Source organism: Varanus komodoensis, unplaced genomic scaffold, assembly GCF_004798865.1.
Source record: "Varanus komodoensis strain SLA01 unplaced genomic scaffold, ASM479886v1 scaffold16, whole genome shotgun sequence".
Taxonomy (NCBI): Eukaryota; Metazoa; Chordata; class Lepidosauria; order Squamata; family Varanidae; genus Varanus; species Varanus komodoensis.
Window position 1 is genome coordinate 1,236,310 of NW_025335468.1, and position 25,297 is coordinate 1,261,606.

Here is a 25,297-nt window from a genome sequence, read left to right on the forward strand (position 1 = left end):
CTGTCCATCATCTTGATAGGCCACCACAAAGACCGTCTTCATCATCCAGCCATTCTTCATCTTCAGACCCTGCTGATTATGCCTCCAGATCTGATCTACCTTCAATTTATGACGTGCTGGTGTCAGCCTCACCAAACAACAAGGTCTGGGATCCCCCTCCAAAGACCTGGGAAGGTTCTCAAAACTAGTCCCCTGAATGGTGATGTCACTTGGACTGGAGACTCAACTGCTCACTGAGTCTCTGGTAGACCTAGTATATGATGTTATCATAGAAAGATGTGACTTGATGCAAAAGCAAAGAGGGTCTATACAGTGATGGGACTGGGCCTTTGTATCTCCAATTACAAACCAAGTTTCTTCCCAAACAGCACTGGGAATTGGCTTGGATATTCCAGGGGCTCTTTGACTCTCCAGGCAACAAATAAACACTGCATGTCACTATGCTGACTGTGACTCTTGGACCTTCATTAGCGCAGTGGGGATTCAGAGGCATGCCTGGCTCCAGGCAGTGAGCCTCTTACAGGAAGCATGGTCCTAGATTGAGGAAATGCTCTTTGACAGGGAGGGGCTCTTAAATATGTAGACCAATGAGAATATTAATGCCATACAGTAGGCCAGAATGACAGCAAGGAGGATGGGCTTTGGTCCAGTAAGTGGCTTTGGGGCTCATTTTCTTTCCAGAGCCAAACCCACTTCAGCCACCATTCCCACCAACAACTCCAGCAACGCCATTGCAGTGCCTCTTGGTTTCAGCAAACTAGCAAAGAGTGCCGAGATATCAAGTTATGCCACCACTGACTCAGTCCATCTCATTGGCCCCAGAATGGTTCAAAGTCTGCCTTGAGGATTACCTTCCTGAATGGGAAGCCATAACATTGGATTGGTGGGTTCTCTCCATCATAGAGAATGAATGCCAAATTGAATTCAACACTCTACCACTGCTCGGGACTGTATGCACCACACCGGCATGCACTACACCTACTTTCCTCACCTTAATGGAAGAGCTCACCACATCATTGTTGAAAGGAGTGATCCATCCCATTCCTCCATCCAACCTCAATTATGGTTTCTACTCCTAGTATTTCATTGTTCTGAAGAAGGAAAGTGGTCTCTGCCCCATCTTAGACCTGCGAGATGTAAACTTCTTCATCCCACACAAGTTCCACATGGTCTCTCTGCAAAATCTTCTCCCACTACTGCATCAAGGGGGCAGGTTTGCATCAATTGATTTGAAAGACTCTTATTTCCACATGTCCATTCATCCAGACTACTACCAGTTCCTGAAGTTCCAAATCAGAAGTGAGGCATTTGAAGTTTTGGTCCTACTGTTCGGCCTCTCCATAGCCCCATGGGTGTTACCGAATGTATGGCCATAGTATGTATGTACCATCTTCAGCTCCAAGGGATCCAAATTTTCCCATACCTGGATAATTGGCTACTGTTCATCCCATCCCAGGAGGATCTATTGAGCTCAATTTGGGAATCATGTAATTTCTTGGGCAGATTGGAATTCTGTATTAATGAGAAATCTCTGCTTGTCCCTTCCCAGTCAATCCTGTACATCAAAGCATGCCTGAATTCAGTGACAGCTGAATTCAGTGACAGCTTGAGCATACTTCCCTCCGGATAATGTATCAACCCTTATTGCCTCAGCACTCTCCAGTGATGACACTGTCCACCTCCATAATGGGGTAAGCTTACTAATCACCTGTATGTGTGATGCACAGAGACCATGAAGAAGGAGGTAAGGTTACTTACCTGTAACTGATGTTCTTTGCATGGTCATCTGTGCATTCACACAATCCACCTACTGATCCCACGTTTATGTTGACAACCTTCCATCCCTAATACAGACCCTTCCTTCCCAAATCCTTGCCATTTTTAGTGTGGATTATACCATTCTCGATCCAATTCCCAGTTCTGAGACCAAAACGTTGGTCTCATTTGAACTGGGGGAAATGGCAGGAGCTGCTCCTATTTATACTAGTGAGAGAGGGGGTGAGACTCCTGCCAAAAATTGAGCTTAGCTAGGGAAATCTTCCTGACTACAGGCACCATGCAAGCTCAGAGCCCATGTGCGTGATGCACAGATGACCACTCAAAGAATGTCAGCTACAGGTAAGCAACCTTACTTTTCTAAGCTCAAGGCTTAAGATCATCAAGGGAGTAATCCAATTTCTGAATATCCAAGGACAGTTTTTAGCTCGGCTTTATTTCCTGTGAATGCTGATAGCCAGGAAAGAGCCATTTAGAGATCTAGTAATTTTTTTCACTTAATTTACAGATGTGGGAAAGACAACAATCTTATTTTTGCTAATTACCCTCATGAAGCCTGCATCAGTCAGTCAACGTTTCATTATACAGTTGCAGAACCATCCATTGCATCAATTTACCCTGTGTAAAGTGTTCTGTAAACTTTTTCTGTTTTAATTTTTTGGATCTCTGCCAACTTCTCATCTTATTAAATGAAGTAGTAGCTTACGTATCACTTCATTTGCCATCTTCCCAGCAATGCATGTGCTCAATGCATGTACTGAGAAAGGGGCATACAATTTGGCATATTTCTTTCTAATAAGCTTTTACATTGCCATCTAGAAAACCGCAGCAATAGCATTTAATGGTTATTCTTTTCTATCTGCCCTGATACTTGATTTGCAAAAATGTAATACTTGCTGTAGTACACCCACTGCCAAACTTAGACCGCATCTGCCAAACTTGCCCTGCCTTTCTCACCAGGAATCCTATGTAGGTACTGACTACTTAAAAGTTTCTCTTCCATTGATATGTGTAGGGGAACTGCTTTGTCTTCAAAAGAACATACAATCTCATCATGCAGTTATTGGCATAGCACCCAGATTTTCAAAAAATGATAACATGCGGGGTAGGTGGGATTAAAAATAGGCATTGCTTTGGCACATCTTTTAAACTGGTCGTTCATTCATATCACATACAAAAATAGACATGTGGATGGCTTGTTGTCTCACCCTGGGACAAATATTTTTATTAGAATTTGTAAAGAATATTCAACACAAGGCATCAAGCCAATTTTAAACATTTTGAGAGGTCAGCATATTGCTTCGTATAATGTAATGACTTGTTTCTTGAATGTATTGTTCATGTTAAGAAAGGAATTATCCCCTTTCTGAATGCTATGTTCACAGTGTTGACAAACGTCTTTTTTCTTAGGTCTCATTTGACATAGCCACACCTACCTTAAAATGTTTGATAATTCAAATCTAGAATTTAAGTCAGAGCTGGAGTAGTGGTGGTTGGAGTGTGTGACAGAGGGAATGCAAGGAAAATGCAAAGCACCATCCTAGAAAAGTGCATAAAAATCTTTGTGCATTCTCACTTTTCCTTTTAATAAGTGCCTGTATATCATGCTATCTTGGAAGCTACTTTTGCACTCCCACTGTTTCTAAAGAAACTTCTTGTGTATCATGCTGTTTGGCACATTTTGTTAAAAAACAAAAACCCTCCCTGCCTTCTGCATGCATGCCTGTGCACATGAAGGGGCTCATATTTTTCTCCTTTCCGTGCCTTTGAGGCAGCACTTTTCTGAACGTTAGGAGGAAGTACCACTGCCTGTATAGGAAGCATTTTGTATTTTATGACTCAAGGCTAGAGCAATGTTTCATTGCTTTTCTGTGGATGAGAATAGCCCCTTTACTGTATTTGGTTGTGTGCAGATACTGATTTGTGTAGAGCCTACACCCAGAAATGATAGTTTTGATAGTACATGTATAATTGGAGACACAACAGGGAATGGCAGGGAGAGGTGCGCAAAATCAGAGGTCTCCTTTCCAGAAAAAATGTAGCCTCTGGTTTAATTAATTTCAGTCCTATGGGAAATTAAAAGCCAAACCATTCTGTAATAAGTTATGCAGTGGGTAGGTGTGCATGTCATGCCAGCCCACCTTGACAATAAACTACTGTGGGTTAGTTGTTGAGAGAACAATTCACAGTTCAGCCATCAGACGACTGGCCTTACTGTGAGTTGTCACCCCTTCTTCCACCTCAGTCTTCCAGCCAGCAGCTCAGGGCAACTGAAACTCCAGTTGCTCTCTCCAACGCTACTGGGAGCCATTTTGGTTCACTCCATTTCCCCCTGCTTTTTCTGTTTCATTTCATTTCATTTTGCAGAGATTGCTTTGCCATTAACTTTTGTTAATGTATCCTTTAAAGTTACTAATAAGGATCCTGTCTGTCTGTCTGTCTGTCTGTCTTTCTTTCCATCCTTCCGTCCTTGCACTTTAATTTGTCTCACCTGCTGTCAGAAGTTGAATTGTCAGTTCAAAGCAAAGATGCAAGTGCTCTTTGCTTGAAAAACAGAGGAGGAAGTATTTATCCCAGTTTGGTACTGGCATTCTTAGAGTTTTTTGTGTTCCTCTGATAGCTTCCCACGCTCCCAACTAATATCATTGCCTGCATACCTGTGAAAAGAACACAGGGAGCCTTGTGAGGAGGGAAGACTTTTAAAAGGAACTGTAGATTTGACAGGGGTAGGCTGAATTTGTCCATCTTTCTAAGCACCTAAAGTCTCAAAAGACTTCGATTTTTAAAAAGATGATTGAATGGAATATAATAAATGGAGCCCCATCAAGTAGTGTGAATAGCACTAGCGTCCCATGTGCAAGGAATGTTTGCACATTCTTTGACCCAGAAAAAAATATATGCTCATTTGGTGGCTGAGAAGGAAATGGAGGGGAATTTAGCCTAAATTTAAGTGTTGGGAAATAAATATAGAGAAAATTTGTACACTGCAGGAACAAATCCCAGTCATTCATTCATTCATTCAAGATATTTATATGCCATCCTGTCACAAAAACCTCAGGATGGCTTACACAAAATTATTAATTATATGTTAATAATTTCTGTGGGGGTTTGAATGGTCAATGGACTGCAGTAACTGCAGTAGTAAGTGTTTTGAAAAGAAACTCAGAAAGGGGCATGGGTTAGGATCTCTGTTATCTGATCTAGCTGAAGATTTGGGAAAGTGCTGAAAAGGTGGAGGACATTGAGAACTGTCAGTTCAATACTTAAAGGCCAGAAGATTACATTGCTAGGTGAAAGATCTTGTCCTCTGCTCCTCTGGCTGCACCTTTTTTTGCCATTTCCCCACTTTCAAATATCAACCAGGCAATCAATCTAAGGAAAAATTGTGTGTGCAAATTTGCCCATATGCATACTTTGTTTTCCATGTGTATCAATTTCCATGTATGTTACCTATCCCCAGCTCTCTTTTTGTAGCTGAAACTGACAATGAAATTGAGCAGGCAAAACTATACATATTGGACAGTCAAAGGAGAAAAATGCAAAAATAAGACTATCAAAAAGGAAGACAGAAATAAGAATGTTAAAAATATTGAATGTAATTGTGCAATTTTCTGAGTCCAGAAAAGGTGACAAACCAGTGACGGTCACTCCAAAGTACTGCCAGGGTATCATTATTATTACATTTTTATACTGCCCATAGCCAAAGCTCTCTAGGCAGTTGACAGCATTAATCATAGAATCATACACTCAAGTCACCCATCCCACTTCTGCCCAGGCCTGACCCTGCTTAGCTTCCAAGAGTAGGCAGGATCAGGCACTTCAGGCTACATGGAAGCTGTAACTTATCAGTGGACAAGTTGGTGCTGGTGGTGGCAAGGACAAATGCAAGGGGGTGTAGAGCAGCAGGAGCTTTTGCCACTTGTTGAGTGGCTAACTAACCAGTCCCTGCAACCCACAAAACAGTTGCTTCTCCAGATGACATGCCAACCCCTTATGGGTCAAACAACCCCTAGAACAAGACACAGATTGTCAGGGTAGTGTGCTGGTCCAAAATAAGCCACCCTTTGGGAACATCTGGGTTCAGATGAGTTCTTATCTGTTAGGTCATGTTCTTGAATGACAGAGCATGACTAAGAGAGGAACTTGCATGGTTTCTTCTCCTCCTCTTTAAAGTATTACATGAGTGTCTAAAGCTAAATTATTATTTTTTAAACATTCACTAACACTTTCCAGATTGCTTGAAGTATTTGAATGGAGAGAGAGATAAAGTGTGTTATTCATCATGAGCAGTGTTTGTTATTCACCTTCAATAATTACAGTGAATATATAAACAGATTTTGCAACACTGCCAGTCACACTTCTGTGAACTAGCTCTGTCTTTTTAGTTTGAAGTGTAGTAAAAACCTAGAAAATTAAGTTTGGCCTGAAATTTAATTATTAAAAATGAGCATTTGTATCTTATTTATATATTCAATTTAAAAAACCTTTCAGAAAAATAAAAATGAACATTCATGCTGTGAGGAACAATAACTTTTCAATACTGCCACCAGTGAACCATGATAAGGACTTTTCACAGGTTGTAATGGCAGCAACCAATAACAATTTTTATCCAAGCCACAAATAGTATGGCTCAAAAGCTTCCCTCTCCTCTGAGGCAGGCTTTTATGAGCTCCCAAAGTTTTCTTCTGATCCCAACCCTGAAGAAATTCCAACCCCTAGTTCTAAGATATGTCTAGGATTTTTACATTTTTCCATAACTAAAATAAAATATGCCACATGCCCATGTGTACCTTTCTGGAGATTTCTAAAAACTTAAGTGGTTTTAAGAATAGAAATTGCAATGGGAAGAAAATTGGAAGGAAATGTCATATGTCAGATTAACCCTTTGAGATTAATTTCTCTTAATAGACTCTTACATTGTAAATATTTGACAAGATTAATCAGCTTGCAGAGTAAATGGGGTGGGACATGTAAGAGTATGTGCTGTTGCCTGTATTACGTACTTGGGGATGTGTCCATATTCTTAGAGTGCCTATTGTTAGAGCACTTATTGATTAATAATGCTAATTGGGGATGAGGGATAGCTGCTGACAGATATTTGAATGTTTCCTTGAGGAATAGTATGTTGTAAACCACCCTAATTGGAAATCTTTTTCCCCTTTAAAGAGGTATGAGTGGTGGTATTAGTTATGTTAGCTATATTGGAAACAAATTTGTACGATTTTACTTGAAGCAAGACAACATACTCAAATTGATATGTTTTCGGTATCTGAGAACAACACTATTGATAGTGAGGAGGACTGCAATATAGCTGTTCTTTGAAACAAGGTTCTAGTTTAATGGAATAATTTTGCCACTGTGCACTATGTTTTTATTGTTTCAGCCATCCTGGTGATTGAGTTTGTCTATGCTATTGTGGGCATTGTTTGGTTAACCCAGTACTACAGCTCCTGCAATGATGTTACTGCCAAGAGTGTCACTTTGGGTGTGTATTCAAAAATTTCTGCATTAATTCCCTTTTTAGAAATGTAAATTTTCCTGCCTCCAATGTTTTGAATATAGACTGAACCCATTCACAAAGATTAACAAGATTAATATATATGGATTGAATGATGATGGGGCCCAATGTCTTACTTATTATTTTGTGGCCTGAAAAAGGTACAGTGTATATAGTTTTGTCATGGCCCTGGAAAACAGTACACGTCAGGAGTAATTGATAGTGCATCTGTAACTGTTAAGTATCACTCTAATTTGCTCCAAATTACTTGCATACAGTGGTGAGAGATCCCTGTTATTACTTACAAATTAAATACATTTTAAGATGGCCATCTATTACATTCAGAATCTCTCAGGCAGCCAGAAGCTTTATTCAGGGATAGCCTTCACTTTTGTTGGTGAAGATCAGATGGAATGTGTTGCTGCAGGTTAAAAAAGATAAACACAAAATGAATGAGCTGCATCTGCCATTTACGGACTGAGCTGTTGAATATTTCCTGTTTTACTAGGAATGGTTGTTTGTAACTGGGTTGTCATCCTGAGTGTTTGTATCACTGTCCTGTGCGTCTTTGATCCAACTGGCCGGACCTTTGTTAAACTGCGAGCCACAAAGAGGAGACAACGTAACTTGAGGACATACAACTTGCGGTAAGGAAGCAACATTGATTGATTGATTGATTGATTGATTGAATGACTGCTTTTATATCCCGCCCTTCATAGTGTCTCGAGGTGGTAATTCAGACTTCAGGGAGGGATAGTCTGGATTCTGCATCCTCTGTTTCTTCCTAACTCAGATCACATTTTTCTTGATGTGTTTCATGATTAACAATGTGTTGTTTGGATCTGGTCAGTTTGTTTCTATAAGCTCTTCCTGTTTTCTATTAAGCATCCGTTTCCTTAAACTGCTGTTTGGTGCCGTTTAAAAAGCATTTTGTGATACATCTTGTGCTTAGGGTTGCTGTTAGGCAAAGGATGGCATGAGGGAAGCCTTGTTGAGGATTTGTATCATCATCACACATAGTAATACCTAATATTGTTCTCTGTGTGCTGGTCCTTATGTAGCCAGAATGGCACCATCCATGCTCAACAGGGGAGATAAGTAGCAAGGTCCAGGAAAAAACAAGGTTTGCATGAAATACTTTTCAGGGGGGAAAAACTGAATGAGAAAGAACCCCAAAGCAGTGGAAAGATTGGGCATGATCAGTTACCACATGACTGTTCAGAACACTGGTAAGTGGGGGAATGAAATGGCATTCCTAAACAGGAACATTCCACACTGTAACTTTTTGTTGCAGGAACCGCTTGTGCCTCTCTGAATCAAGACTAGTAGTTAAAAGACATCTGCCACTGTTTTTATTATATAGAAAGATATGTAAAGCTTATCTGCTAGTTAGGATGTATTTACTTTTATGTGTTCTGATGTTACGTTTTCACACTCAGCCTTGATGTGTACATACTTTTCTAACATCCTTATGGTAAGAAAGTTCATGACATTTGAAACTGTAAAGTGCATCCACTTGAAAAGAGTGTGTGAGAGAAACCTTGAAAACAAGTGAGAGCCCAGGTAGTGTTAAACATAGCAGATTAGCTGCAGTAATCTTCTTTTTGTTTAGTACTCTCAGTCTCATAAGTAGCTTTTCATTCAAGCGTCTCATAATTGTAAAGCTTTCTTGACAATTATGCAAGGGTTCTGTGTGTGCACGTGTGAGAATTCTCCATGAAAGCTTAGAGTGTTAATATACTTGTTGCTGCTTCCCACTTCCAAGACAAATTTATCTGTATAAGCAGGGAGTCTGCTGCCATTGTGGCAAGCAGGCTAGAAATAACATAAGCTGGAAAAAATTTCACCTTCAAGGTCTGGACACTCTTAGGCATAATCTGGCATGTCAGGTATTGCTCAGATACAGGGCCTTTTTTGTCATAGAACACACCGGAACAGCGTTCCGGCACCCTTTTTTCCAATGGATTTTATGAAGTGATTTTGAATCGCCTATCAATGTAGCAGGTCAGCAGCAAACATCATTAACATAGTGCCTGCGGGCGGCTTTTGTGTCCGTGCCGCCCGGCTTGGAACACTGCTCGGCTTGGGATTGGTGTGTGTGGTCACGCGCTGAGTGCTTACTGCTGGCGGCGACGTGAGTTCTGGCACTTTTTTTTTTTTTTTTTTACAAAACACTGTATATATGCTGAGATTTCTGTGTTATTATCAAACATTGAAATCAGCATATAAATATTAAAGTCAGCAACAGTAAAGAAAAATAATTTAATAATAATAATAATAATTTAATAATTCATAATAAACACTGCCCAGTCTGGCAGGTGTGTATGTTAGTGGTATCAGTGGTCAGGATTCATGGGAAGGACATTATGAACTGATCCTAAATTCACTGGAGTTGTGTGTTTAGTTCATAATATACTGGGAGGACATCTGAGTTGGCTATTATAAATCCTTTTGTTCTGAACTTCGGTGATATCACCAGTGATTACTATATACATTCATGCTCTGGTGTTGCTAAATGTTTATATTACACCATCTTTCCAGAACTGTCTATTTGTTTATATGGCATTGGGTCTTAGTCTTACTTCTTACCCTTTCAGATAAGGATCTTAGGGTAGATGAAATTCAGAAGCTAGTCATAGTATTATATCTTTATATAGCCAGTTTCTTTGGTGATTACTGTAGGAGCTTTTCTACAAGAGACTATCAATCTGTTGTAGCTGCTTTCTGTTTCTTCATGGATTTGAGATCCAAGCACAACACAAAAGTTTTTGCTTTTCCTGCATTTTTGCTACATAACTTGTAGGTGGCACCGTCATATACTGGAATGACACAAATACTCAAGAGGAAGTATTGCTTCCTTTTGCTCTCACAATTAAATGCCTCATTTTCCATGATCTAAGAAAACTCATTGAAATCAATTGTTACATTCAGAAGCAAAACTGGAGGGTTACATCATCTGGACAGTCTGATGGTGTGCACCTGGTTATCCATTTGTAAACTTCTTCTTCTTATTCAAGGCACCGTTTGGAGGAGGGGCAGGCTAGCAGCTGGACCCGACGGCTCAAGGTTTTCCTTTGCTGCACACGAACAAAAGATTCTCAGTCAGTAAGTAGCAATTATCCTTTCATCAAAGAGGAGTATTATGTAGAACCAGTAATATTCCACTCAGTGATCCCAAGAGTGGGCTATTGTAGTGGCAGAGCAAAATAATAAATAAATATTTATTAAGGTCTTCTGAGACCATTTCACTATGAGAATTGCCAAGGTCAATGGAAATCTATTTCAGGTAATATTTCTCAGCACTGATACCTAGAATGTGTTCAGTCAGTCCTTATGTGATGCGGTGCACCCATGGATCTCTTGCTTTCCTGTTTATGAGATCTGGAATGGTTCCTCATGTCCAGTCATGCTTTCTCCCAGGTAACTCACTGCCTGATGGAATAGAACAGAACATGGCACTATCAACCCTCCATTGGGATCAGCCACTTGTTGGTGCTGCACCTGGGGTGCAAGCTGATCATGCTCTGTTTTTAAAAAAGCAACCTCAAAGATCCAATGCAGTGTTCCCTATCTCTTAAACATAGTTAAGAGAGGAAGAGAAACTTCTGAGAATAAGAGACACCAAAGGAAAAATCAATGTCCTGTTTCTTTGTAAGTTGTCTTTTCATCACTACTGCTGCCCGTCAACACTGGTATTTTATACATGGGTCAGGTTTACATGTCATGACAAGCAATCATGTGTGGTTTCTGCTACGTGCAGTTTCCACAGATGCCTGAAAGGCAGTCAAACTCATCATGGTAACTTGCTTCCTGTCCACCATTTTCTTCCATCTTGGTCATTCAGGTGGTATCCCAAGAGGCACTGTGGAGAGGAATGAGTCTCCTTGCTTTGACAGCCATGATTGTGAGCAGTGTTTGGCTCACAGCAGCTGTCAAGCTTACTCTGCTGTACAAACAGGGCTAATGTCCTGAAGCACAGCAGAGGGGACAAGTTGCTGGGTTAGGGAACCTCCACTCCTTCTCCAAAGGGGACCACTGCAGCAAAAAGGTGGCAGCAGAGAGGAGGGCAGGAATCAGCTGGGCAGGACAGGGCAGCAGAAAGGAGTTGTGTCCCCTCCATAAGTGCCTGAGTGAAGGTTCTCCCACACATGAGCAGCAAGGCAAGAAGCAGCTGGGTGTTGGCCGTGCTACAGCAACCCCTTGTGCTGCCTGTTTTGCATGGGCAGCAGGGTAAGAAGCAGCTGGGCAGTGGTATCTGGTTGAGAGCTGTGCACTGCACTGCATCACCCTATGCTACCTCTCATGTAGGCAGCAGAGCAAGAGGCAGCTGATTGGCAGCAGTGGCCAATTGGGTGCTGTATGCCTCAGAAAATTCCCCCATGCCATCCCTCTCTCATGGGCAGAAGTGAGGTGGCACTGGTGTCCTTCGCCCCCATTTCTTGCTGTCGCTTACAAAGAGGTGTTCCTAAGCCAGCAGCCATGACGCCAGAAGATGGGAGCAGCACAGAGGGAGGTGCTGCAGTGTACAGGCCTCAGACAGGTGCTTCCACTGCCCAGCTGCCTCTCACCCTGTCAGTGGCACACTCTGGTTCACACAAAAGGGGATGCTCTATGGGATGGGTTGTGGTATACAGCTCCAGACCAGGCACCACCATCCAGGAAATTGTTGCCATTCCCATTTGTGTGGGAGTGATGGCAGGGTAATCAACTTGGCAATGCTGCTCTTCTCCCACTGCTTGACCAGCTGATTGTCCACTTCTGCCACAAAAGATGTTTAGGGCAGGAGAATGAAGAAACATCTGACAGTTGTGATAAGTAGCAGATGTCAGTGGCACACTCTGGTTAACTGCTCTGTGGTTTCGGCCTCAGTACCATGATGAGTTGTATTTTCTGGTTCAGATGATCGTGGTACCAAGAAATACAGAAAAGTATGTTGCTTCTCTTTGTGGTTTCTCAAAACCAAATGCAACATCTTGACATACCATGATGGGGGATTAGACAACACAACAGACCAAAAAAGGTGAAAAATCACAACTGTGTGTTATGTTGTTGAAATCTGCCAATATATTTGATTATGTAGATCTGTTCATACTTACAGCATTTGCCAAAGAAAACATGACTGCACCTCTAGTTTTACCTACAGTAAGCATGGAAGTATGGAGCTGCTTGAACCATTTCCATTTGATGTTGAAATCCTGGGGACAAAGTACAGGGAATGTCTGTCTCCTTTGTGTTCTGCCTGTGAGCTCCTCAGGGACATCAGGGTGATAGTGGTTTTGGGCCTATGTGGGTCTTTGGCAAGTGCAGTGCAGTGGATACAGTTTTAGATGGGACATCAGAGACCTGAATTCAAATATCTGTTTAGCCAAAGTGTCCTTGAACAAGTCACTATGTCTTAGCCTAGCCTAACTCACAGAGTTGTTGTGAGGATGTATGTCATTGTGAGCTCATGTATGTCTTATGTATGTCTTATGTATGTCATTCTCTTGTCTTATGTATGTCTTATGTATGTCAAACTCTTATGTATGTCATTGTGAGCTCATTGAAGGAAAAGCAGAGTACATGTAATAAATAAGTTTGACAAAGTGTTTCTAGATGATTTCAGACACGGACAACCTATTGGAAAGTTAAAAAGGTCAGAATTGGTTCCTGATTACAAAGTGGGTATTTTAGAAACACATCTAAAGAGATGAGAACAAACTTTTCAGAACCAACCTAATGACAAATTTCAGCTCTTTATCTTCACCTGTCACAAATTCATCTTTCTGCCTTTGGATTTTTCAGGATGCTTACTCTGAAATTGCATATCTCTTTGCTGAGTTTTTCCGAGACCTTGACATAGTCCCATCTGACATCATAGCTGGCCTGGTACTTCTGCGCCAACGGCAGAGGGCAAAACGCAGTGCAGTACTGGATGAAGTGAGTATGTGGGGTGCTATCTGCATTTTTCATTGTTAAAATGCAGCAGTTACTAATATGTTACTCTGATTGTTGTATGTTAATCTGATGAAATGGATTCTAATCCACAGAACTCTATGCCATAATAAATGTAAAAAACTTGTATTTTGTTTTCAGGCTTTAGTGAAAAATCTAAAATTAAACAGAATTTTTAAAAAATAAATGAAAAGACTTTGGACAAGTTTGTATGTCATACTAACCCATCCTGGAAATAAGCTATAGTGGGTTGTTTGTTGTGTGAACAACCACTTTGTGCCCAACAGACAATCAGGTTCAACTTCCCTCCCCACCAGCTGTTATCCCAGGCTAAAACTGCCTTGTTTCTTCTCCCCACTGTAGTTGGGAGTCCATTTTTGCTCACTGCAATCATCTTCCCCCTCCCCACCATTTTGGGGGCGGGGAGGAATCTCTCTTTTTTTAAAGTGCTATACTTGCCATCAATGTGTTTAAATATTTATGTATTTTTGTAGTCAGAGTTGTTCCAATATGTACCTGTCTGAAATGGACAGCCTTACCTAAGCAATTTACTGAGAGTACCTGCTGTCAAAATATAGGAGGTACTCACCATGGACACTGATACAGAAAAGCTGCTAAGAGGTTTATCTTTGCTTTTCCTTGATGTTTGTCAAAAGGTGAGCTGTCAATAAAAGCAAAGCTGTGAATGATGTTTGTATATGAAAGAGGATGCCCAGTAGATTCCATTACAGTGAAATTCTCAACTTTTTATTGCTGGACCTGACTCTTCCCAGTGTCCTTCATTTTTTCCACGCTTTTCCAAGACACTAGGTGCTCAGGAAGTGGAATAGTGCAAGCGGTCTCCTTTAATGAAAGCATAGAATTTTGACAGAGTTCATCAAGGTTTATTCACAAGGACATATGTGTATATTTATATATATACAAGCTGTCAAAGCTCCATGTTCTTGTAAGAAAGGATGATATATTTTTCCACCTTATCAGGTCCAGGTCCAGTTAAATAGCTAGCAATCCAGTGACAGCTCTTCCAATGCGCCTCTTTAGCACATTAAAGGGGCCATCACTGGCTGTCATCTTGCAGATAGTGAAAAATGATTTCTAGGAAAAACAATGGAGTGCAGGGAGCAGCAGCAAGCCTAAAAGGGGATTATAATTGTGGCAAGGGGGCACCAAGATGGGTTGCTTTAGGATGTTTCTTGGTCTGGGTGGCCGGCAAGCTTGGCAAAAGCAATAAGAGTTTCTTTGCACCACACTCCAAGAGGCTCCGGAGCTGCTTCCCGGAATCCACAATGGGGTTAGTCACCTCGATTCAAACAACAAGACAAAGCTTGGGTTCTCAGGATAGTTTGTGCTCACAAACTTAGACACCTTGCAGAAAATGGTCCAGATTAGCACGCTACAACTACACATCATAGCTTGTCACTCGCAGTGATTTGTCATGCTGTATGCAAACCCAGTCTATGAAGCTTTGGTTCACTATATTGAGAAAAAACCAAGTTACACTAATTCAGGGCAAAGGGGCTTTTCTTTATTTAAAAGCAGAATGTTTTAGTGACATTGTCTAATTCTAATGTGTTTGTGATTTACAGGCAAATAATGATATTCTAGCCTTCTTATCAGGGATGCCTGTAACCAGGAACACCAAATATTTGGATCTGAAAAACTCAGTAAGTCATCAGACCATAATACAAATTTCACACAATAGTAGAATGTACACTAGATCAACGAATCCAAGGAATTTTTTGTCTCGTATTTCCTTTAATACAAATATTTACGTTAAAATTCAGAAAAGAAGGGAATTATTAGATGATAAGAACAAGCATTCAGTTTGCCCTTACCTGAGGCTAGCAGCAGATGTTGTTTGAAAAGTTGTGTAGTAAACATCAACAATATCCTGGCTCTGCCTTTTATTAACCTACCACTGCTCTACCCATTTCTGCCTTCAAAACTCTTCCAGGTACCTGTCCAACTGACCTCATAATTGTATCATTTTCCTCTGTAATAAAACAATACAGGGCTTCAAAGATGCACCCCTTTAAAGATGGACTGGGGGCAGAGAGAAAGCTATATGCAACCACCATAGCACTGTACCATGTTTCTGTCAGAAAATGGCTTTGAAAGGCTATGTCTAGGCCTATGCACATGCAGTCCTGTCTTTCTCTTTTGTCTTCAGGTCACTAAGATTACTAATTACTAATCATAGGCTCAGTTCTGCATATAACTGCATTTGAGTGTTTTAACACTGGAGCTGCAAACTTGTGCAAGATCACTCCATTTGGCCTGTTTACAGAAGCAAAGGGAGAACTTGGATGGTTCTGCTCTAGCTTTAGAAATGAGCAGCTGATCAGTCACTGAAATCACCCCTTTGAAATACCAATTCATTGTAACAGCTTACCCTCACTATCATTTTGGAGTAATGGAAATATAGGAATTCTCTTGACGTAGCATGTAAGCAAGACTTTTCATAACTCTCCTGCCCATATATGTCATCTTCCTTTCATTAACCAAGGGAGCAATTCTTTGTACTGTAAGAAAATAATATACTTGGAAGAGAAAGTATGAATGCTTTTTGTACTTTGGTTTAGGAAAAGTTCTTAAATAGCAATGAAATACCTCCCCTTCCTTTCCTGGTATGGCCACCAAGGTTGTCAGAAGCTTTCACTTCCATTTATCGAGTATGTCTAAATTTGGTGCAACTTGAATTAGTTAAGCATATGGTATGTTCAAGTAAACCAGGTTCTTGGCTTACAAGTAAATGTTAGTTTAAACTAAACAGAGTTCCTCCAATCTGTCTAAATCATGAAACTCCACATAGATTAAAATCAGTAGTGAAAGCCTCTGGTCTTCATGGCAGCCATGCCAGAGGAGGTGCTGAGGCATGGTTTTCCCTGTGGCATGTTCTTTGATTTAGCATTACATGTGAAATGGCTGCAGATGATTATCCTCAGCTAGAGAAACATAGTAGGAAGAAAGGCTGGGCAGGTTTTCGAGGCTTAATCAAAAATGGTTTGGCCTGTGGGGATATCTTTAATGAGGCCATCAAGTTTCTTAAATTTCTGTTATTCTCCAGCAAGAGATGCTACGATACAAAGAAGTTTGCTATTATATGCTCTTTGCATTGGCTGCTTATGGCTGGCCCATGTACCTGATGAGAAAACCTACCTGTGGACTCTGTCGCCTGGCAAGATCCTGCTCGTAAGTGTTGATTCAGGCTGTCATACTTTCCAGGCTGTATATGTTCAGTCATGTATTTCTCATTTATTGCCACTCCTTTTCTTTAGCACATCTTGAGCCTGCCCTTCTCTGTCTTCGCTTAACCAATTTTACCTTCTCGTAATACCATAGTCATTACAGCCCCATATAAAATGTTGGCCTTGTTTAAATAGTTTGAGTGTATTTCACCTCTGACATGATTAAGGAGTAATTCTATTCTATCTATACTTGCAGTTAATTTCCAAAATTCTATTTTCATCCATCACTTGCACTCATTATTTTTTAATAAGTCATTGAGTGCCTTACCAGACAATCCTATTCATGTTTACTCAGGAGCAATTCCAATTGATTTTAGTGGGGTTTACTCTCTGGTAAGTTTGGATAATGGTGTTCCTGTAGTTTCCAGATGGGGGTTGGAACACTTTATTGTACCTGGGGGTTCACCATTCACAGAGAAAGTGCAAATTCTTCAGACAGTTACAAATAGATACATTCTATTTTTAAGTAGCTAATAGAATATAAAAAAGAAAAGAAAAATTATCATATTCAGTTGACTGTATTGAAGGACTGGGCATTCTCTTGTCATTGGCCTAAGTTAGAAAACCCTCGGCACATGAGCAGTTCAAACCTTTGGCAAGATCCATTTGCAGCTTCTCTGGAGAGGAGTGAAAAAAAGGAGTGGAGCAAAGAAAAGAGATGATTCACTTGGTTTTGGCTCTAGCAAAGTCCTGCCAACATCTGCCCCCTCCCCCTACCCGCAGCAGAGTGCCCTGCTGAACAGAATCTTGCTCTCTTTTCTTTTCCCACATGTTATCTTTCTCTTTATTTACTCATTTGTTGTTATCCCACAAGTCCAAAGAGCAAATTTCTAAACTCCTGGCATTTATTTTTTTTTAAAGAAAGACAACATAACAGATCTATCATTTTATATAGGACAAAGAACAGGTGAGCCAGAGAACAGCAGTATTTTATTCAGTATCACTGGAATAGTGCTTCTAGTGAAAACCTTCTTTTGAGGCTGAACTTTGAAGATGTTGAGAACATTAAATAAATAGCATCTTTGTCTCGGATAAGCATGAGAAGAAGGTAAACAATAATTTTTACACTATCTGCTGTTTAGATTAGTCCACCCCTTATTTGCATTTGAAGAGTGTGAGCTTGAATTAGTTCATGAAAGGAAGAGGATAAGGCACAAATATACCATGCCTCTGACTGAAGTACTCAAACCCAATTAGAAATTAAAAACAAAGTAAAAAAACCTAGAAGACCTACATGTATTTTTGTTAATTAAAAAAGGTTAAAAAGGTTGTGGTGGAGAGGAAGGGAAGCTGTATGGACTCTTCGGGGGCAGCTGGCACTGGTGCTCATCTGGTGGCCCTGTGGCAAGAGCAGCAAGTGTTTTTTGCCACTCTTACTGTGGGGCTCACTAGCCAATTCCCTGAACCCGTATTAGGGTCAGTCACTTCCAGCCATCTGTGTGGTCTTTGGACAACAGAACAATCCACCCCCATTTGGGTTCACATGACACAATAACCTGTTGACCTGGTTTTGATGGCAGTTAGTCCTTGTTTGTTATTGTAGGTATGTTGTTGTGTTGGGTGAACAGGAACTGCAGTGCCTATTGGTTTCTCTTGGGTTGTGGTCACACATGATAGGTTGTTGTGTCATCCAAGCCTGGATAACTCAGTGCACCATGGGTAAACCCCACGAGCCAGTGAGTCATTTATCAGGAGCAGCAAAAATGTTTGCTGTTCTTGACAGCAGCTGGTAGGTGAGCACCATTGCCAACAGCTTCCAAAGTGTCTGTACTGCTGCTGTCAGAAGCTTTCTTTTGCCTGCAGCAGTACAGAGCAGCCATCCTTGCTATGGGCGTGAAAGCAAACCTCTCCAGTCACCAGCAAGGATGGTTAGGAACTGCTCCTTCTTGACAAAAGAGCAGCGGGACCCTCAGCTTAGAGTGGCAGACATCTTGCTGATGGTTGGAGTGGTCTACTCTAGAGGCTGGAGTCAGTGATCTAGTTTGTACCACTACCCCATACTCAGAACAGTGGTGCAAAGTGGACTGGGCACCATGCCTTCTCCCACATCCTACCTAAGAGATCTACTCTAAGAACAAGGTAGTGTTAGTGTTAGGTACTGCAACCAAGCAGATTACCAGTTCCTACCACCTACCTGTCAGAGAGTCTGTTTTCATGCAGGAGGTGAGGGTGCCCAGTCCTTGAGGTGAAATTGCTGCCAATCAGATTGGGCTCCTCTGCCTCTTGCCCAGGAGTAAACCTCTCAGGAAGGAGGTGAGAGCTAGCAATTTGCCTGGCACCACTGCCCCATGTGGATGCTGCAAGGGCATTGCATATAGGGACTCTCTGACAGCTGCAGTGAGCTCACCTCACATCCTCATTGTGTTCCCTGAATACCTCCTGGAGGATTGTGGAGGAGGAATGGATTGAAGTAGCCATGACGAGTCTTTCAGGCATATTGTGGGTGCTTTGCAAAACAAACAACCCACCCTGGCTTATTATTGTCACTTTCCGTGAAGACAGATTTTGTGCAGCAAATTATTTTCAAAGGCTGCATGTAACAGAGCACTTACTGTCCCACAATGAAATTCTGACCCACAATACTGTTTTCTTTATAGAAGGAATACAGATGAACTGCTTGTGGCTAATATACAAAAGTTCTCCCCTACTAAAAAGTATGCTAAAGTGGGGCAATATGAATGAACCATTGCTGGCTTGTGGAATTCAGGGACAGAGACAGTAAAAAACAGATACTGACACGCTTTAATTAATTAATTAATTAATTAATTTTTATGTTGCCCAATAGCTGATCATTAGTAGTTCTTTGACTCTGTTTTGTGTTTATACTGTTATTCCTTTGGGCTAAATTAAATGTGACATAGAACATCTGTGATCAGATATGCCAACATATTTTCTTTGCTTAAGAGAAACCAGGAAATTTGGGTTAATGAGTGAAGGAATTTAATCTTTCTCCTCTGAATTTATTCTTTCCCTTTACCAGAAGCAAATATTAGTTGTAGAGGTCAAAAAACATGGGTGCCTGTTTTTAAGGAAAAGAAAATTACTGGGAGATACAGTCACAAATTAAAATATACAAGGAGTCCTGCTGGATCAAACCAAAGGCCTGTCTAGTCCCACATTCTGTTTTGACAGTGGCCAAACAGATGTCTGTATGAGGCCCAAAAGCAGGACATGAAATCAGTATTACTCGTCCACAACTGTTCTCCAGCAAATGAGGCATAGTTTCTCATGCAGTCTCAACTGGGAAAACTATGGTTCATGCTAACCAGCTTTGCCTCTCAGCCATGGCTTATAGTCCCACTTCAAGCTAGGATTTGAAATCATAGTTAGGAGGCAATTACTGACTAGCATGTAGCAAACTAGGTATACAATGTAAGATGGAAATCTATATACTGAAGAAAGTAGGAGGAAGCCCATGAGCCCACAGCACATTGCTGGTAGAATCTGCCAAGCCATCTTTTAGAGCAGCCTTCCTCAGTCTGGGTGCCTTTTCCAGATCTTTTTGCCTACCACTCTCATCCTTGACATTGGAATTGGTGACTGGGTCTGATAGGAATGAAAGTACATCTGAAAGGGCACAGTTCGGAAAAGGGTCAATTAGAGGATTGGGAATGTAAAAGTAGAAGGAAGGAAAGCCGTCAGCAGCAGGAAAAATATGTTTTATAAAAGACATTAGTACATATCGCCTTACTCATTTTGACATTCCAGAAAGCTATATGTTCTTCTTACTGGGCTCTGCACCTGCATGGAGCCTGTTGTTGGGATGATTCTATGGCTAAGAGAGTTTTGGCAGGAACCCCTTCCCCTCCCTTGGGTTTGGTGTATTAGAGGGGTTCTCTCCCATTCCTACAACTGCCATTGAGGTGTGTTGGGAAGTTTGTTCCTTTGCAATTCTTGTGATTCCTTCCTCTTTCCATAGCCAATTTTTAACCTTATCCTGGAACTAGAGATGAGACAAACCCTGAAAGATACTGCCAGTCCAGGCATTTATAGGCTTCCTCTTTTGTTCAGCCCAATTTTCCAAAGACATCCAAGCTGAGAAGAAGTCTACAAATGCTTGCTGAGCTCCAGTTACAAAACCGGCAACCTATTTCCACATCAGCAACAGCAGCCCAAAAGGCCATCTGTAGCTGGAGTGAGAGAGGTGCTGATTTGAAAGATGCTTATTTTCACATTTCCATAGAGAATTCATACAGATATGTCTTACATTTCCAAACTGAGGCCTTTCATTTTTTTTTTCTATTTCACCAATTGGACTGTCCACAGCCCCAACAGTCTTGACTAAGTGTATAGAGGTAGCCTGTACCCATTTGCGCCTACACGGAGTCCAGGTTTACCCCTACCTGGGTGATTGGGTGATTGTGGCAATTTCTGAAAGAGGTTTACTTTATTCCATCAATACTTTCTGCACTTAGATAAGTTGGAAGTTTGCATCTCAGAAAAGTCTATTCTTTCCTTTGTTGGGGCTCGCCTTGACTTCAATTTCCAAAAACCAGAGTATCAGTTCTAATCAAGATGGCCAACAGACTGCAGCCATTCTGTTGTCACTTCCTTCCAGATCCAGCAGGTCCTCAGTCTCTTGATGGCAACAGTTGCAGTACTGCCACTGGCCAGTCCTCTCCAGCTGTGGTTCATCCATGTTTACCCCATGGATGATCCTCAAGAAGCTTACCTCCAGATCCTGAATCCATTTGAACAATTCTCAGTTAATGGACATATTACTACAATCTTGCCAAGGGGACGCCATTCACATTCTTTGAGCCAGCATTAACTAAGGGTGCCTTACTGTTGTTATGGTGTGCCCACTGGGGTGGGCATACAAATCACCTGGAAATGCTTGTGAAATGCTCTCATGGCTTTTCAAACATTCCTTTCTTATCACCATGTACAGATTGCCAAAGAAAATACCACTGTGGTCTTCTATATCAACAAACAGGAAGGCACCCAGTCTATTCATTTAGCCCATCTAGCTCTCAGGATCTGGAATTGATGTGTTAGCAGAGTTATCACCCTTATTTCAATCCAAGCTGCCTGTACCAGCAGTGCTTTGGCCAACACTCTCAGCTATATGAGCTTAGAGACCTACAAGTGGCAGTTGGACACCATGCACCGAGAAAGCTCTTCATATGGGGGATTCCTGCAGTCAACCTTTTTGCCACAGGGAAATTGTAGTATGTCCCAGCTTCTGTTCTTGGACAGGAGAGGACAGAGGCTCTATGGGAGAAGCTTTCTTACTGAATTGGACAGGAATGTTGTTTTATCTATTTCCCTCTTTTCCTCTGATCAAAATAATGCTAGCAAAAGTTCATCAGGATGGCAAATACTGTATCATCATAACACCAGACAGTCATGTTTCATCCACCTATTCCAGTTGTTGAATTGAACCTTCCTTCAGCAACCACCAAGACCAAAATTTCTCAAGATCAGGTGAAAGTGTTGTACCTGGATGTACGCACTCTGTGTCTCCCAGCCTAAAGGATCTTTCCCTAAATGAAGGGCATACCACTTTCCTGAAGGACTGTGCTTGATAACTAGATGCAGTTTTGAAGCCCTCAACCAGAAAATCCTATGTAGCAAAATAGAAATCTTTCTCCTACTTTGCATTGTGAGAGAGCTTTCATTTGTATTAATGCACGATGCATTTGTATTCTCTTTCTCCACTCTTTGTTGGAATGGGGGATGAAGACATTGTTCATCTTTGTCTACATGGCAGCAATTTCAGCCTTCCATGTACTAATCCAGGGTTCATTGGATTTTTCCCCATTCCTTGTCTCAACATTTTCTCTAGGAGTTCAAGAATATCACTCCACCAACTAGTTCTTTAAAATCTAAGTGGAGTCTCTGTATAATTCCATAAGCCATTATAAAGAAACTGTTCAAACCCATGGCAACAATTGATCTACACCTGCTGCCATTGAAGATTGCTTTCAACCCATCAGTTCAGGAAGATATGTGCCTTCAATGTGGATACTCTATAAATGGTCTTCCATAGACACAAAGTGGTGCTGTATCCAGACTCTTCTTTCCTCCCCAAGGTTATATCAAATTTTCATATCAGGCAGGACATTGTCTTACTAGCTTTCTTTGCTTCCCCCTCAAATCTGATGGAGTTGGCACTGCATACTCTGGATTTTCATTGAACACTGCCATTCTACCATTCCAGGACTGAATCATTTTGCCATTTGCAAAATCTTTTTAGTTATGGTGGCAGCAGAAACAAAGGACAACCTGTCTCTTCTCAAAGACTAGCATCCTGGGTGGTGCAGCTTATCTCCTTGGCTTTTGAACTTGCCAGTCTACAAATCTCAGGGCTGCTGAAGGTTCACTCTTCTTGAGTGATGACCAATTTCACTGCTGTACATTCTGCCTTTGTAGAGCAGCCACCTGTGCTACCCCATTGACCTTAGTAAAGCACTAAAGGCTCAATGTATGTGCCAGAGCAGATTGTGCCTTTGGGAGAGCAGTCCTCCCTTTAATACTTCAGTAATGACATGTACCTACTATATAGGAAGGTAAACTTGCTCATTGCCTGTATGTGTGATGCATGGAGACCATGAAGAAGAAAGGCAGGTTGCTTACCTGTAACTGTTGTTCTTCATGTGGTCATCTGTGCCTACACATAGCGTACCCATCCTCTCTTCTTTGGTGTCGTATACAAATATGTTTATTACACAGAGATCAGTTTCAGCCAATGTTGAGGTCAGTCTGCTAGATCCTTCCACTATTCTGAGGCTGTAGTGTCAGTCTTGTGTGAACTGCTGTAATAGGTGGGAACCACTCTAATATGCTGACACTAAGGGTGAGGGAGGCGTTCCTGCTAAAACTCTCTCAGCTATAGAATCTTCCTGACAACAGACTGCTTATGGGTGCAGAACCCATATGTGTGAATCCACAGATGACCACTTGAAGAATGATGGCTAAAGGTAAGCAATTTGCCTCTTTTCAGTGTGCTTGCTTTGCTATTTTTTTCTACCTGAAATTTACCTATACATTGTCTTTAAAGATGCTGCTGTCTCTGCCCCACACGGCCCCGCTATGCACCTGGTGTCACTATTGAGGAAGATAACTGCTGTGGCTGCAATGCTATTGCCATTCGTCGCCACTTTCTTGATGAAAACATGACTTCTGTGGACATTGTGTATACTTCCTGTCATGATGCGGTAAGGACAATGTGAGGGATCTTGGTGCTGGAGAACATTTGTGAGGCATGTGAGAACCATGTGTTAACATCTTGTATTAACAAAAAAATAGCATTAGTCTCATTTGGGGCCATTTTTGACACCAGATGAAAGTGCCTCAGGCAAGAAGAATGCTACATATGAAAAAACTTTGTTTGGGTTGAAATTTTTCCCCTTGAAGGATTGGTCAACATAAAAATGGCTTTCAGGTCACTGAAAGAACAGTTAATGTCTAAGGCTAACAAAGCAAGATAATCTGTATAACAATGCTTGGCCTATTGACCTTTTTGTTGCATAATAATTGTTTGGCAAATCTTAAAAAATCATAGCAATCTACTAAGCCTTCCCTTGGTAGATGTTAGTTCTGTTTGCTGGAGCTTTTAGCTAAGAATCCTAACTTTAAAAAGAGACCAAGATGATTTATACCGAACTTCTTTTATACCTTTGTTCAGGGCCCGTTGTTTGGAATATAAAAGTATGCCATACCAATATTCCTGTGGAGATTCTGGAGTATTTTTATTCCCCAAGGGTGTATTTGTAGAAAAAAGAACTAACTGGTAGGAAGTTGAAAATTGGAGGTGTTTTAAACAAGGTGTTTTGTGTCTATGTCCTAGAAGAACTAGTAAGCAGGAGTACTTCAGTATAAATTACAGCATAGAACATGAGTTAGGGGGATGTCAGTTTCTCCGCCTTGAGAGATGAGGGCTACAGCAGCCTTCCCCAGTCTGGTGCTCTTCAGATATCTTGGACTACCCTCCCAAAATCCCCTGGCCAGGATACTTTAACATAGGTGGAGGGTATCAGGTTCGGGAATGATACACTATGGTGATAGGTCTAATAGGACCTTTTAAAAGTTTTTATTTATTTATTTTTTTTTATTTTCCAATTTATATCCTGCCTTTTTCCTACAAAGGGCTGAAGGCAGCTTAAATCGTTCTTCTTCTCCATCTTATCCCCACAACAACAACCCTGTGAGGTAGGTTGGACTGAGAGTCTGTGACTGGCCCAAAGTCACCCAGTTGGCTCCATGGCTGAGCGAGGACTAGAATCAGATCGTCTGAGTCCCAGTCCCATGCTCTTAACCACTACACCACCCTGGCTCTCCACATTAGTCCTTGCATGTGCACTGAAGGAGCACATTTAGTTTAAGGGTGTTACTACCCTATCAGGGCTCATCTGTCAGTTTTATTCCCATGTTAGGAGTCAGAAAGGCATTCCATTAGTTAAGACAGAATATTTTAATGTAATACCACATTTCTTTCAGGTTTATGAAACGCCCTTCTATGTGGCTGTAGATCATGAAAAGAAGAAAGTAGTTATCAGTATCCGAGGAACTTTGTCTCCAAAGGTAATATTAAACTATGTTCATTCACAGTATGTGCTATTTCATGTGTTGTTACTAGGAGTCTGAAAATGTATGCATGCAACATTAAGATTTGTAAGGGTGCCTCAGCGACATATCTGACTGGGGCTCCCTCTCTTCCCTCTAGGATGCTCTGACTGATCTCACTGGGGATGCTGAGCGCCTCCCAGTGGAAGGTCATCACGGAACCTGGCTTGGGCACAAGGTACTCATGACTTTCTTCTAATTTTAGTTAGTTCACTGGCAATTTCCACCCTCTCAACTCTTCTTAAAAAGTGAACAATTTAAAATATATGATTTG

At 41.2% G+C, this 25,297-nt stretch overlaps 1 protein-coding gene across 4 annotated transcripts in view; it reads left to right on the plus strand.

The window, feature by feature from the left end:
• Positions 1-25,297, plus strand: part of DAGLA (diacylglycerol lipase alpha) — a 139,829-nt gene that overhangs the window by 85,263 nt on the left and 29,269 nt on the right. For 3 of the 4 annotated variants that reach the window (XR_006414268.1, XM_044425676.1, XM_044425677.1), the window contains 9 exons: positions 7,160-7,261; positions 7,782-7,920; positions 10,291-10,378; positions 13,058-13,192; positions 14,794-14,871; positions 16,275-16,399; positions 23,459-23,615; positions 24,898-24,981; positions 25,124-25,201. Coding sequence is in view for 3 of the 4 variants with exons in the window: in XM_044425676.1 (XP_044281611.1) it covers positions 7,160-7,261; positions 7,782-7,920; positions 10,291-10,378; positions 13,058-13,192; positions 14,794-14,871; positions 16,275-16,399; positions 23,459-23,615; positions 24,898-24,981; positions 25,124-25,201 (986 nt within the window). In the remaining variant the exon portion in view is untranslated. Of the gene's footprint in view, positions 1-1,549; positions 1,692-7,159; positions 7,262-7,781; positions 7,921-10,290; positions 10,379-13,057; positions 13,193-14,793; positions 14,872-16,274; positions 16,400-23,458; positions 23,616-24,897; positions 24,982-25,123; positions 25,202-25,297 lie in introns of all 4 variants that reach the window. The other variant, XM_044425678.1, reaches the window with a different exon arrangement.